The sequence below is a fragment of the Peromyscus eremicus genome, chromosome 14, assembly GCF_949786415.1.
Source record: "Peromyscus eremicus chromosome 14, PerEre_H2_v1, whole genome shotgun sequence".
Lineage (NCBI taxonomy): Eukaryota > Metazoa > Chordata > Mammalia > Rodentia > Cricetidae > Peromyscus > Peromyscus eremicus.
In genome coordinates, this window is record NC_081430.1 from 63561489 (window position 1) to 63576013 (window position 14525).

The 14525-nt window shown below is 46.1% G+C and overlaps 1 protein-coding gene across 1 annotated transcript in view; it reads left to right on the forward strand.

Annotated features, from left to right (window-relative positions):
- The window catches only part of Ptprn2 (protein tyrosine phosphatase receptor type N2), a 749243-nt gene that overhangs the window by 198408 nt on the left and 536310 nt on the right, over positions 1–14525 (forward strand). Inside the window, exon 3 of the mRNA XM_059279385.1 lies at positions 5878–5991. Within this exon, the coding sequence (XP_059135368.1) occupies positions 5878–5991 (114 nt within the window). The remainder of the gene's footprint in view (positions 1–5877; positions 5992–14525) is intronic.

A 14525-nucleotide genomic window follows, 5' to 3' on the forward strand; every position in this document is an offset into this window, starting at 1 on the left:
GAAGTTGTATCAGTTAGGAATAGCTCAGATTAAGTGAGTTAAGTGTCAGTACACACACACACACATACACACACACACACACACACACACACACACAGATTTTATTAGTTTCAGAAGAAGACATGGCCCCACCTTATTTAATAGGTCATTGCAGTGACCCTATTTTCTAGGCCAAATACTGGGAAACAAGTTATGAAGAGAAAGAAAGCAGAAGTTTGAGGTGATGGTGTCCCCAGATGGCACAGCTCTTAGAACAGTACAATGTCTGTGAAGCAGGAGAGATCTCAAGCCTCACTGTGCCACATGAGTAAGATGGGTTATAGGACACACACAGAACCTTAGTCCTTTCAGGCTGCAAAAGAAGCAAGCAACAAGCATGCATGCACACCCCAGCCTTGGTGGCCAAGGAACAGCAGAAATTCATTTCTCATGCCCTGGAGGCTGGAGGCCCAAGGTCAGGGCAGCAGCAGGTTCTGTGTGTGGAGGGATTCCTGTGTCCATGTGCCTGGCTTGTCCACTCAGCAGGCTGCCACTTGTGTATTGTTGGATTTACTGTGTTAGACCCATTATGATCCTGGGCGATAGAGAGATAGACACTCCACTACTTACAGAAAGGGTCAGCCATCAACTGCACAATTGCACAGCACCTCCACATGTCCTCACCCACATCCTGCTGTGACATAGGTATGTGTCCCAGACAAAACTAGTCACACCAGTGGGTCGACAGGTGCTGTGCCTGGTTGCTGTCTCACTGCTCTCTGTGGCTAGCCCATGTATGGCTCAGGGTCTTCTATGGCTAACCCATGTATGACTCAGAGTCTTCTTTGCAGCTTGGCTTTTTTGAGAGTCTTCTCTGAAGCCCAGCTCTGTTCCTCTCAGAGGGACAACTTTTATTGTTTACTCTGGCAGAGTGGGTCCTAGTGAATCTGGTCAGTTTCAGGGACTTCCTGCTTCAGGAATTTCCTAGAGCTATTTTAAGTTGTTTACCTTCCTGATTCCCCTCCAAACGGAATATTTCAATCTCAGAGGGGACTCAACAGTCCCTGTCCTTGTCACCTACCCTGAAAATGGGTGTCATTCCTGATCAGTGACCCTGAAGATGAGTCTCTGTACTGTTACTTACCCTGTGGTTGGGGTTTCTATCAGGTCATGGTTCTGCAGAAAGGTCCCTTTCCTGGTCATTGACCTCTGGGTGTGTCCTTGAATGATCACTGAGTTGTGAGAGTCTCTGTCCTGCACTAACTCTAGAGGTGGGGTCTGTCTTGGTCACACCGACCCTGCAGATGTGTTCTTGTCCTAATCACTGACCCAGCGGGGGTTCCTCTCTAGGTCACTGACCCTGTGGGTGTATAAAAATATAAGTGTATTCCTGTGCTTGACTATGACTGATGCATACATGCATTGTGTGGGTATATGTAAGCATGTGTGTTCACACTGAACACATGCATGCTACTTCATCTATTGCTCTGAGTAGTGTCTATATCTCCTGACAAGAGGATAGAATCCTCCTAGGCTTCTTGCTGGTCCTTGGAGTGTCCTGGCCAGCGTGGGCATCTGCCTGGATTAGAAATCTGGCCTTTGGGCATGTGACCACGAGGGGTCACTGTTGTTGCTCTTCCTCGCCAGCCACTTGAGTGAGATTTGGATGTAGATGGTGGATGACGGACTAGTTTTTAAAATGCACCTACTGGACTCCCTGCAGGTGGCTGGGTTAGTGCCTGGGTCTGAGTCTAGGGATAAGGTTTCCCAGTAAAGTGTATTTTGCTGCTGTGTCTTGGTGCTGGATTGACTCTCTGAATGAGCTGGGCATTGTGGATTCCCATCACACACTGGGGTAGTGTTCAGATACAGCCACTGGCTCCTCCTGAGCAAGTCCATGCAGTGTTTTACTGGGTACAGTATTTCTCAAGCATGAATGCACACCATAGGCCGTTACTTTGGACCATGGAAAGAAGCAAGTGGGGTCCCTTCCCCAGCCCTGGTGAATGTCACTTGTGCATGGAAGGAATTCTGCTTATGTTTTTGCAAGGTTCTTGACTTTTGTATAATAACATCAACACAGCCTCCAGTGACATCTTTGCAAAGATTGTCATTGTGACTCTTTTCCTGCCTCCTTCCCCTTAAGAATCAAGAGTGTAGTTCCAAGATCAAATGATTCTTTGTGCATCCCACTTACCTTAATATCCTTACAGAAAACCAGACAGGATTATGCACTTGCCATGAGGATTTGGCCAAGTTGCTCCCCTTGCTTTGCAATCCAGAAACACCAGTAGAAGATGTGGCATTAATTCCCAAGTCTGTAGGTCTTTCTGAAGAGCTGATGGAGAAAGGTAACAAGTCATATGAGAGATAAAATAGGCAAAGGTATTGGCAAGAGGAGAAACCGAGATGAAATTACTGTAGAAGTACAGAGCACATTTAGCTCTTGGAGCTCTTGGCTATCATAATGCACATAGTGAAGACAGAGCCATCTCATACCATGAACCTCCTTCAGCCCAGGGACAGGGCTGAGCCATCATTTATACAGAAGCAGGAAGATGCCCCAACCCTGATGATTTCTCCAGGGGTCTCCATATTAGATAATGTGTGACCATATTCTCATCAGATGCACAGTGAGGCCTGTTTGTGTCTCTCTCTTAGGAGGTCCCTCCACTCAGACCTGAGGCCTTCTGTGTAGAGCTGGGGTAACCTAGGCCAGCTTGTTTGCCTACTTCTTGGAAGTCTGACTTGATGTTTCTGAGCTGTTCTCTGAGAGCATGCAGTCACTGGAAGTGGAAGATTAGCATCAAAGAAACCTTTGATGTCCCATGTGTGCCTTCTTTGTGAGAGAAGTTGGGAATGGAAGTGGTTGGGGTAAACAAACCAGTTCTCTGAGCTTAAGCAGAGTTGGAAAATGGGTTTAACCATAGAGAGAACACAAGACACATGCTGTCTGTTCCTATCTTCTGTTTCTCTCCTCAGCAAGCCCTTACTTATCCAGCAGGACATCTGCCGTGAGGCAAAGACTTCTAAACCCATGTGGATTCCAAACCACCAGGCTTCCTGCTGAAGGAGTGAGACATTTCCCTTTATGAAAAGGGAAAAGGGTAGTTAGGCAATTGCTGATCTCTTTAATCCACCTGAGTAGGAGGCATCTCATCAGATGCCATGAAAGAGGAAGAGAACCAGAGCAATGGCCTTCCCTCCTTGGGACTCAGGGTACCACGAGGAAAAGCAATAGCTGGAGGAGATTCTGTGTGTGCATGCGTATGTTTGAATGAGTGCTGTGCATGTGTGTGGGTGCACATATGTGTGAATGCTTGTATATGAATGAATATGTATGAATTGAGTCTGAGTTTGTGTGTGTGTGTGTGTGTGTGTGTGTGTGTGTGTGTGTGTGTGTGTGAATGCTGCACACAGAAACGAGTGAAGCTTTGTGCCTGTGTGCACATATGTATGCATGTGTGCAGTGTGGAGACAGAGGCCATGCACAGAGAATGACAGATAAGAAGCTGGACAGACCCTCAGGGCCCTGCACAGGTCTGTGTGGGCATTTAGGGGACAGTAACGTTAGAAGTAAAAGTGACTTTCGCCTTTGGAGTCTGTACTCTAGGGACCTAGTTACAACAAGCAAATGTGCAAAACAAATCTCATTTCCATCCTCTTCGAAACGCCAGGAAAAGTGTATACTTCTTCCTTTCAAGTGGGGAACTGACCTTTCTCCTCTAGATTACTATTAGTAACGGTGTCTCCAAGCAGACTTTTCACTTCCGGCTACACTGATGTCAGCTGGTGGTAGCTCCCTTCCCTGTCTCCAGTACCATCCACTCTGACTTGTGGACAGTGGGAGTCTGTTTTCTGTTTCTCATGGTGGGTAGGTCCTACTAGAGTCTAGAGAACCTGGGGCCATCCCTAGCTGAATTCCAGAGCATCACCCTGACGGTGTGGTCAGTGATTGTGTTGTCACTGTCCACAGAAGCCTGGGTCAACTCCCCTGGGACTATGGGTACTGACTGTGGACTGGAGCTGTAGAGGGGCATCATGGCAGAGCAATGGGTACTGACTGTGGACTGGAGCTGTAGAAGGGCATCATGGCAGAGCAATCATTGAAGGGGAGTGTGGTAACAAGAGTGTGGAGGGCAGTGTGGTGTAGTGTGGAGGGCAGTGTGGTGTAGTGTGGAGGGCAGTGTGGCAGAGCCGGTGTGGAGGAAAAGGGCTGTAGGTTTTGCTCCAATTCTGGGCCTATGATTATCTCTGTACAGCAGGACACATTGTCCTCTGTATTTTCTAGGTTGATGAAGGCACTTCAACACCTCAAGATGCTTGCTATAGTTAAGCTTTTTTCTGCCAGTCATGGGGCTCTGTCCATGGTAAGCAGATACGTGACATTGGAACAGCTCTGTCAGTCACAGGGCTCTGTCTAAGATGAATTGTGGTTGATATATTGTGCACCCCAATAAACTTATCTGGGGGTCAGAGAACAGAACAGCCACTATATTAAACATAGAGGATAGGCAGTGGTAGCACACGCCTTTAATCCTAGCATTCCCGAGGCAGAGATCCATCCAGATCTCTGTGAGTTCAAGGTCACATTGGAAACAGCCAGGCATGGTGACAAACACTAATCCAAGCACTTGAGATCTCATGTCTTGCTTGGGAAAGACACACGCCTTTAGTCCCAGGAAGTGATGGCAGGAAGCAGAAAGGTGTATAAGGCATGAGGAAAAGGAACTAGAAGTTTTTAAGCTTTTAGGCTTTTAGCAGCAGATCAGCTGAGATCCATACGAATGAGGACTCAGAGGCTCCCAGTGTGAGGAAACAAGATCAGCTGAGGAGCTGGCGAGGTGAGGTTGGCTGTGGGTTGTTCTGTCTCTCTGATCTTTCAGAATTTATCCCAATAGCTGGCACTGAGTTTTTATTAATAAGACCATTAAGATTCATGTTACAATGAACAGATAGGTTTTTCATCAGGTGGTACTGGGTAAATGTGTTTCTTCTAATTAAACTTGTTGCAATTGAATGGCTTTCTTTAGCTACACTCAAGAAGAGACTGTTGTGAACAAAAGGGAAATCTTTCCTGCCCACAACCATGGGTCTGCAGCTGGCCACCCTGGGTGGCAAGCACTAGCCCCTGAATCGGTCCTTTGTGTGAGCTAAAGAAGGTAATTACAATGTGTGACACCCCACCCCCAAAAGTGCATCTCAAACTGGACTATTTGCTTAAGAAAGACTAATTGAGGTCCAAATTAACTAGAAGGTGTGGCTTGAAGATGTGACAGCAGTCTGTCATTACAGACAAAAGCAGAGACCCAAGCACAGCAGTGCTCAGTGAGGCCCTAATCCTGCCCGCATCTTTCTGTCCCTTACTGCATCACTGGGGGGCACAGCTATTGCTCATGCAGGGAGCATCTTTCAACCAATCCCTATGGCCTCTGCAAATTAATGGTTACATTTCCAGGGTGTTCTGCACTTCATGTGGACAATCCCAAACGTGACTGCCACTTTGCAGTCAATTGTCAGAAGCAAGTTTCACATGAAAAATGTGAATTGCAAGGGCTGAGAATAGAGCTCAGCGGGAGAATGTTTGCCTAGCGTGCATGGGCCCTAAGTTCCAACCCCAGGCCTCCAACAACATGTGGGTTACGAAGTGTGATGTGCAAGGGGAGGGCCATGACAACAGGAGAAGCACAATTATGTAATCCACTGTGGCAGTGCCACAGTCGTCCCCTTGCATTTTCTAGTGCCCCCTTTGGAGTGCTTCCGAGTTCCTGTGTTCTCCGGTGCTGTCTGAAGCTGTGTTCTGTCTCACCTCCCCAGCAAATGGACCCTTGCACGGGGCCCTTCCTGCCCTCAGCAGACGGAATGTCAAACTCTCTCTTTGCCTTCCTATTCCCACAGATGGCGTGTTTGGAAGATGCCAGAAGGTTCCAGCGATGGACACATACCGATATGAGGTGTCACCAGGAGCCTTGCTGCACCTGAGGGTCACCTTACAGAAGCTCTCCCAGACAGGTAGGCAGAGTGGCCACTCCTGCCTCGATCTAGGCATGGATAATGGGAGCTGGGCTTCTGCTGTCTGGGTGAGGCCTGAATGGCCTGCTTCAGGGAAGGCTTTGCATGGGGTGTGTGGATTCAGGTTAGGAGCCCTGGCCTGTTGTGTCTGTGCAGAAATTACAGATATCCCAGTGACCCAGAGTAAGGTACATTTGTTAGTTTTTTAGCTGCGTTGTGTTCTTACCCAGCAAGGAAATGCCACGAAACACGACAGAATCCGCTAACAAAGAGTTTTATTAAAGGTAAAGGGACAGAGAGTGAACAGGCCTGCGGGAAACACGTGTGTGGAGAAGGGAGAACCAGGAGCATGGCGCCTGATTTTAAATGCTGGGCGTGGACAGATCAGCGTCACTACTACACGCAAGCGCGTAGGTCACATGGCCATGTTGCGCGCTTACGTGGCCAGTGAAACGTCACGCATCTCGGTCGCGCGAGATGCCCTGACCCGGAAATGGCTATCCTGACCTGGGCCTGGCTAGACGGAAGTGTCCGCCAGGCATATGCGAACACGCCCGACCGTGGGGGCATGTTGTAAATCTTTCAACATTGAGGCTACTTTGGCTGAACATAGTGGTCAGGCCAGTCACTCACGTCAGCCTGGACTTCATTCTAGTGCTTCTACAGTGTTGTTTCAGGACATTCCTGTCATTGTATGAGTTTCTAGGTTCCTCAGAAAGTAAGTTTTAAATTTATAATTATTAACATTTTTATAGCTGTAACATACATATCTCATTGTGATTTTATTGTATATGTGTATAATTTTTAAATTGAAGGGAGCCATATCATGAAGCCCTGTGTTTTACAACCTGTTACTAAGATAAAGTCATGTTTCATTTAGCCCTGGATGAGAGGTGCTGTGTCCCAAGAACAAGAGTTACCCATCATGCTAGGGAACAAGGGCATGAGGGACTCAGTGACCCTGGATGCTGGGACAAAGGCATGTCCTCCTCAAAGCCATACACTTCTGGAGACTACAGTACTCTCATTTGTGGTCACAGAGCTCCCTTTGGGACCATAATGCTCCTGGGAGTCACATTTCTCCCCTAGGGGGAACCAAAGTATTTTCCTAATGATCATATGTGTTCCCTGGCTTCTCCCTGAGGCCAGATGAACCATACTATGAAGAGTCTTCTGTGTCAGTAAGATTTGGAGACACTCTCCTTTTAGAAACCGACAGGTGTATTGGCTTGTTAGAAGTACTGGAGTGTTCCAAGAACTAGTCTAGTTAACTCATGAACGAGTCATTAGACCAGTGGAAATGAAGTAAAGCACTTTTTTCTGTTTCTCCCCATGGCTCACCTGTCTATGTTCCTTTCTCCACTGCTTGTCACACACTCTCTTAATCCTCAGTGAGGACCTGTTGCCCATGGCTCCCTGGGTGGGACAACATCCATCTCTGGCATCCTATATCACCCAAGCTTGTTGTCACTGTGCATGCGGTAGTAGCCACTTCCTGGTCACTGGGACCCAATAGCACGTCAATGTCCCTAAATGATTTCCCAAGGGAAAGAAAAGTGACTAAGGCCCATGAGATCAGATAATGGAGATGCTCCACAGTGAGAGGTCTCTGATTGCAGGCCCATGAAGCTATACTGATGTCCATGTCGTAGAGAAGCAGATATCTCCTATTGATCCTCTCTAGAGAAGAAAAGTTGCCCAGGTCAATTTCTGTAGTGGATGGCAGGGGAATGCTAAAAAATACTACACATTAGCTGCTGTACCACCCCACCATTCACCCCCAAGATCCATCTGTCTTCTGCACAGGGATGTGATGGGAGGTACCGCCCAACCCCCCTTTCAAGTTTTTGATTGTAGTAGTTGCTGTGTCCCTGTAGAAAGGTGGTTTTGCATTTATTTTTGGAAAGAAGAGGTAGTTCTTCTATTGGCATCTTCTGTGGCTTCTACTGGTACTTCCTGCCAAGAAAACCCTTGCACCAACAGTCACATGAGAAGGGCTTATTTTGGCTTGTGGTTCCAGAAAAGTAGATTCCTTCATGGTGAGAAAGCATAACAACAGCCAGGGAAATCATGGAAGCAGGAGCCGGAAACTGACTGGTCATATTTTCATCTGCACGATAAACAGATGGGGGCGGTGACGCTGTAAAACTTCAACCTCCCCATGCAGTGGTGAACTTGCTTCAGCAAGGCGCCACCTCACAAAGGTCCTGTAGCCTCGCCAGACATCACCAACAACTGGGATCGAGTATTCAAATGCATGGACCTATGGTGGGGATTTCCCAGTCAAAACATCCCACCCCTCCCCCATTATTACATCTGGGTTAGTGGGTATAGAGGTGGTACATGCCCTCCCCCATTATTACATCTGGGTTAGTGGGTACAGAGGTGGTACATGCCCTTCCCTTTTATTACATCTGGGTTAGTGGGTACAGAGATGGTACATGCCCTTCCCCATTATTACATCTGGATTGGAGGGTACAGAGGTGGTATATGCCCTTCCCTATTATTACCATCTGGGTTAGTGGGTACAGAGGTGGTATATGCCCTTCCCTATTATTACATCTGGGTTGGAGGGTACAGAGGTGGTATATGCCCCTCCCCATTATTACGATCTGGGTTGGAGGGTACAGAGGTGGTATATGCCCCTCCCCATTATTACGATCTGGGTTGGAGGGTACAGAGGTGGTATATGCCCCTCCCCATTATTACCATCTGGGTTAGTGGGTACAGAGGTGGTACATGCCCCTCCCCCATTATTACCATCTGGGTTAGTGGGTACAGAGGTGGTACATGCCCTTCCCTATTATTGCCATCTGGGTTGGAGGTGCAGCGGTAACGTATCCCTCTTGCCCTGCCCTCTCACTATCATCTGGGTTTACATACAGTTCAGAATTGATTGGTCATTACCCAAGTCCACAGTTTATGTGCTGATTCCTTCAGATTGTGACCGTTTTGTAGGTTTCAAGACATATAATGTCATGTGTCTTCCATTAAGTATCACACTCAGGGTCTGTTGCCTTCAGAAACCTCCGTCTCTGCCTATTTTTCACTATTGTCAAATGATATCATACCTCGTTAATGAGAGAAACTGCTACTATCTGAAGGACACCCTCAACAAGACCAAACTTTCTGATCTTACCCCAACCCATAGAAGGGTGTGAGGCAGGTCACTGGGCCCTCATCTCAGTTCCGGCCACCCTTTCCTTCCGTGCCTCTCTTTCGTTTGTACACAATCCTGCCTCATCTGCAAGTGCTCTCTGGGTGTGCCATAAAGGGGAACTAAAGGGGGGATTTATATATGTAGCTTTGAGAGGCTGTCATAAATGCCATGGTGGGACCTTTTGGTGATGCAGCTTTTGGGGTCAACCATGATTATACAGGTAACCCATCACCCATGCTCCTGTAAGAAAGTCTAGTGAACTCATTGCGTTACTAAGCTGGACTTGGATAGAATCACTGCTCTGATTTATGATTGGTGCTTGTCTGAGATGAGGAGACATTTGTTCAAATTTCCACAAGAAAAGTTAATGCAACAGTTGTCGCCCAAACAGGAAAAGGACATATCAAAGATGAATTTGGGAAGAGCAGCTCTGTTGTATTTACTGTGAAGAAACTTGTAACGGAAGCTAAGCTGTCTGAAAGTTAGCAGCCACAGGACCAATCCTGATGTGGATTCCTTTTCTCTGTGTTATTTGATGAATGTCATCCACCAAGGGAGTGCAGAGACATCCAAAAAAAATTGCTGATGGACCAGAGAGTATATTGAGGTCTCTGAAATTAGTACATATGTGTTGGAGCCCACCAAGGCTTACTAGTGGCTTTACCCAGCAGGGCTACATGAGAGGATGACTGGACCACGGGCCAGGATACCAGGTATTTGGAAGGGTCTACACTTGGTTATATCTAGCAAGGGGAGGTCTTTTGCTTTGCCCTTTGGCATTGTTATAAAATGCCCCTTTGAACCAAGTTTTGGGCTGGTGGGTTTTGACCCAGGCCCTCCTGAGGCTATCCTGTGTTTCTGTCTTTCCTCTCATCGTCTAGGTATCCTTTTCTATCTAAATATTTCCCACTTCTCCCTGCTCAAGAGTACCCTGGTCATAAAAGTGGGGGCTGGTCTCCCATGCATATGCAATGGGATTGTAAGGGAACTGGGGCAGAAGTTGCGTTATCCGTGTAGGTGATAACCATGCAACTGAGGTTCAGGTCTCTTCACAGAAGAACTTGCTGAATGAGGGAGGAATTGCCAGAGAAAGCCATGCAAGGGTGGATTCTCCATGTTAGCTTCTGATTTTGTAGGTAAATTGGATAAAGATGAAGATGAGATTTGTCTTAGTTAGGGTTACTATTGTTGCAATGAAACACCATGACCAAAAACAAGTTGGAGAGGAAAAGGTTTATTCAACTTACACTTCTACATTATAGTTAACCATCAAAGGAAGTCAGTACAGGAACTCAAGTAGGCCTGGAACCCGGAGGCAGCAGCTAATGCAGAGGCCATGGAGGAGTGCTGCTTACTGGCTTGCTCCTCATGACTTGCTCAGCCTGGTTTTTTATAGAACCCAGGACCACATGCCCAGAGGTGGCCTCACCCACAATGGGCTGAGCCCTTCCTCATCAATTACTAATTTAAAAAGTACCTACAGGGCTGCCTATAGTCTGATCTTCTCGAGGCATTTTTTTTTTTATTTTTTATTAAAGCTCCATCCTCTCCAGTGACTCTAGCTTGTGTCAAGTTGACATGAAACTTGCCAGCACAAGGTTGAAGCACTGGCTCTCTGTTTCTCATGACTGGAGGGAAGAATGGGGAAGAGAGTACAAACTACATCAGTGCTCAACAGTCTCTTCTGTTATCTAAAAACTTGCAGTCATGGGGAGAACTAAACAGGAAGAAGGGAGAAGGTGAGATAGAAATGAGAGGGAAAGGTCTGGTCATGAGAGAGGTATGTGACTGTTTGCCAGGCTAGACAGTGAACTGTGTCCACTGGAGAGTTGTGAAGGACATTGATTCAGCAAGGGCCTTGGGATCGGCAGGGGGATTTTTGGCTTTACTGAAGCCCATGATCTTTCTGAGGTAGGTAATGCTCTGGTGGCCCTGAGCAATTAGGAGAGCATGTAAATCATAAAGTGCTAAGGCAATCAAGAGCAAATGAAAAGAAAAAGCAAGGGGTCCTACCTGGGTCACTCGAAAGCACATGTGGCAAGATTTGTATTGAGCTGGAGTTCCTAGGGAAAAATGGACAGAAAACAAATGCTGTGCTGTAAGCTCCTGGAAGTCTTCAAGCATGAACAACTGTCCATCAAAGAGATGAAAGAGATGCAGATGGTCCTGTTGTATCTGCTACCTGTTAGAAATAGAAGTGGGTAAGCTCCCAAGAAAGTGACCACACAATCCAAAGCGTTCCAGCAAAGCATCATGTCTTACTTTTGCAGAAGGATGTGCAGCTGTGAGAAATCAGGCAAGCACACATGTGGGAAGTTAGCTGTACCTTGATCCACAAAACAAGGGGTCCTGTGCCTCACTCTGGTCAGAGCTTGGCCTATCATTCTTATGTGATTGTCTAATACAGAAAGGTGCAGTTTCTCAGGAGAAATGAACAAGTATATGTTTTGATTTTAGGCAGGAATCGCTGGTTCAGGTGAAATTTTTACCAAGTGGCATCTTTTAAAAATGAATTTTCCTTGTCTTAACACTTTAGAAGAAAAGATTTATTTTCTTTTCCTTCCTTCCTTCCTTCCTTCCTTCCTTCCTTCCTTCCTTCCTTCCTTCCTTCCTTTCTTCCTTTCCTCCTCCTTCTGTTTCTTCTTAGTTTTTGGAGTTTTTGAGACAGTGTCTCTCTACATAGCCCTGGCTATCCTGGAACTCACTATGTAGACCAGACTGGCCTGGAACTCATGGAGATCTGCCTGCTGGTGGAAAATGGTGATCTTGTCAGTCAGGAACTCCATCAGCACTTCCTTAACAGGGTGGGCTGTAGCTAGAGTTTTCCTGCCTGGCCCACAGTCAGGGCAAATCTCTTTCACCTGCCAGTCCCACAGCCTCTCAGACCCGACCAAGTACACACAGAGACTTATGTTGCTTTCAAACTGTATGGCCGTGGCAGGCTTCTTGCTAACTGTTCTTACAGCTTAAATTAATCCATTTCCTTTAATCTATACCTTGCCACATGGCTCATGGCTTACCGGCATCTTCACAAGCTGTTTCTCATCGTGGTGGCTGGCAGTGTCTCTCTGACTCAGCCTTCCACTTCCCAGCTTTATTCTCCTCCTTGCCCCGCCTATACTTCCTGCCTAGCCAACGGCCAATCAGTGTTTTATTGATTAATTAGCAACACATTTGCCATACATCCCACAGCACTTCCCCCCCTTTTTTTTTTTCAAAAAGGAAGGTTTTAACCTTAACAAAGTAAAATTACATATAATTTGGGAATTTGGGCGTAGCTTCTCTTACTACTTCCTGCTGGAAGGGGGCGCTGTATCTTATGGGGAAACAAAGAAAATTTTAGAATTATGGAATAGTCCATGAGGCTGTATCGTCTGAGCCAGATGCCTTCAAACCATTCTGGATGTTGGATCATCTGGGCCATGGTGTCATTGGAGACCTTCAGGGGGTCTTGGCTGGTCAAACCTGATGTATCTTAATCTTGAACAAATCCATAGCCTCTGGCTTTCTGTGGGAACAAAAGAGACTCTTTTCCAAAGCAACATATCCTTATATCCAAATTTTGAAGTCAAGATATCTTTAAAATATACATTTTGGCATAACTCAACAGCTTTTACAATCAAATGTTTTTCTGCAGTTAAAAATCCCAAAGACAACACAATCCAGATTCTCTGTGTAATATCCATTTTTACGTGGCTTATTTTTTATACTACCTTTACTGTCTCTTTAAAGACTTTATTTTTAAAAACTGTTTATTTCTTTATATAACTGTATATATTCCTTTTTCTCTCTTTCAAGCCTACGTACATTTTTACATACATTGTAAACTATTACATCTGAATCTGTCTTATTGTGAATTTATTGCTTTAAACTGCAGCAGCTGTGGCTGCTGGCTCCACCCACTTCAGCTTCCCCACATGGCCGTGGTACTTTACCATCAGCTCTGGGAGCTATCGTGGGTCTATGCTTTTATCCAAGCAGCGTGTAGTCCAGAAACCTCTCTTTTTTGTTGTTGTTTTGTACAGCAAAGTCTAATTCCACCATGCAGCTTAATGTGCCACTTGCAGAGGCCTCATTCCCACCATACTGCAGGTTGAGCACACACGCCAGGAACCCACAAGTAGCTCAAACCAGCAGCTGCCGCTCATTTGAGAGAGACAATTAGGAAGCTGTTTTTAGCTCCCTTTTAGAATCTTTTTTCTCAGTTTTTAGGTGGAAACTCTTGCCCCACGTTGGGCGCCATTTGTAGCTAGAGTTTTCCTGCCTGGCCCACAGTCAGGGCAAATCTCTTTCACCTGCCAGTCCCACAGCCTCTCAGACCCGACCAAGTACACACAGAGACTTATGTTGCTTTCAAACTGTATGGCCGTGGCAAGCTTCTTGCTAACTGTTCTTACAGCTTAAATTAATCCATTTCCTTTAATCTATACCTTGCCACATGGCTCGTGGCTTACCGGCATCTTCACAAGCTGTTTCTCATCGTGGTGGCTGGCAGTGTCTCTCTGACTCAGCCTTCCACTTCCCAGCTTTATTCTCCTCCTTGCCCCGCCTATACTTCCTGCCTAGCCAATGGCCAATCAGTGTTTTATTGATTAATTAGCAACACATTTGCCATACATCCCACAGCAGTGGGCAAAGCTACCTAGAAGTGATGACTCTATAGAGCAACCAGAGACCCCATTTTGAATCATGAATTGATTGGTCCCTTACCAATGGGCACAATGTTTGGGCTTGGGTGGGTATTGGGACCTTGTGTGTCTTGGTCTCTGGCAGTCCTCAAGAACACTGGAAACATTCAGCATTGGAAAACGGGTATGTAAAGAGAGTATTGCATGTCTAAAGGAATAAACTCATGAGGATGAGCAGCTACCTTCACCCAGAACATTCTGTATACAATTCTCCTGTGGATTTATGTCAGAACATAGTCCAGAAATGGAGTTCTGTGAGGGGAATTGTAAGTGCTTGTGTGAACACTCCAAGAAAACAAGGCTTGTGACCTCAGTTTCTCTAAAACATGAAATTATTTTTGGAATGTGCTTTCATGCTCCTCCCAGGTGTAGTGGATAGGAGTGAGTTCACTTCAGAGTGCTAATTATTGTTTGCTGTTGTTATTCAATTAAATGTTTAAACTATCCTTTATATGCCTCTATAGAAAAACATGTTTTTGGCATGTGTGACTTTTCCTTGTATGCAACTTGAACTCACAAGAACTTTCTCATGTGGTTTTCTTAACCCTCAGAGTATAAATTGTCTGATGCCTCTGAATGAGACTTCAGTCTGCCTCGTTTGTTGGCTGTATCCCCCCAGGACCCATTGCCTCTATGGCTGTGACATGGGTGGGTATTATTTACCCAGTCCAAGGCCCTCACAGTTG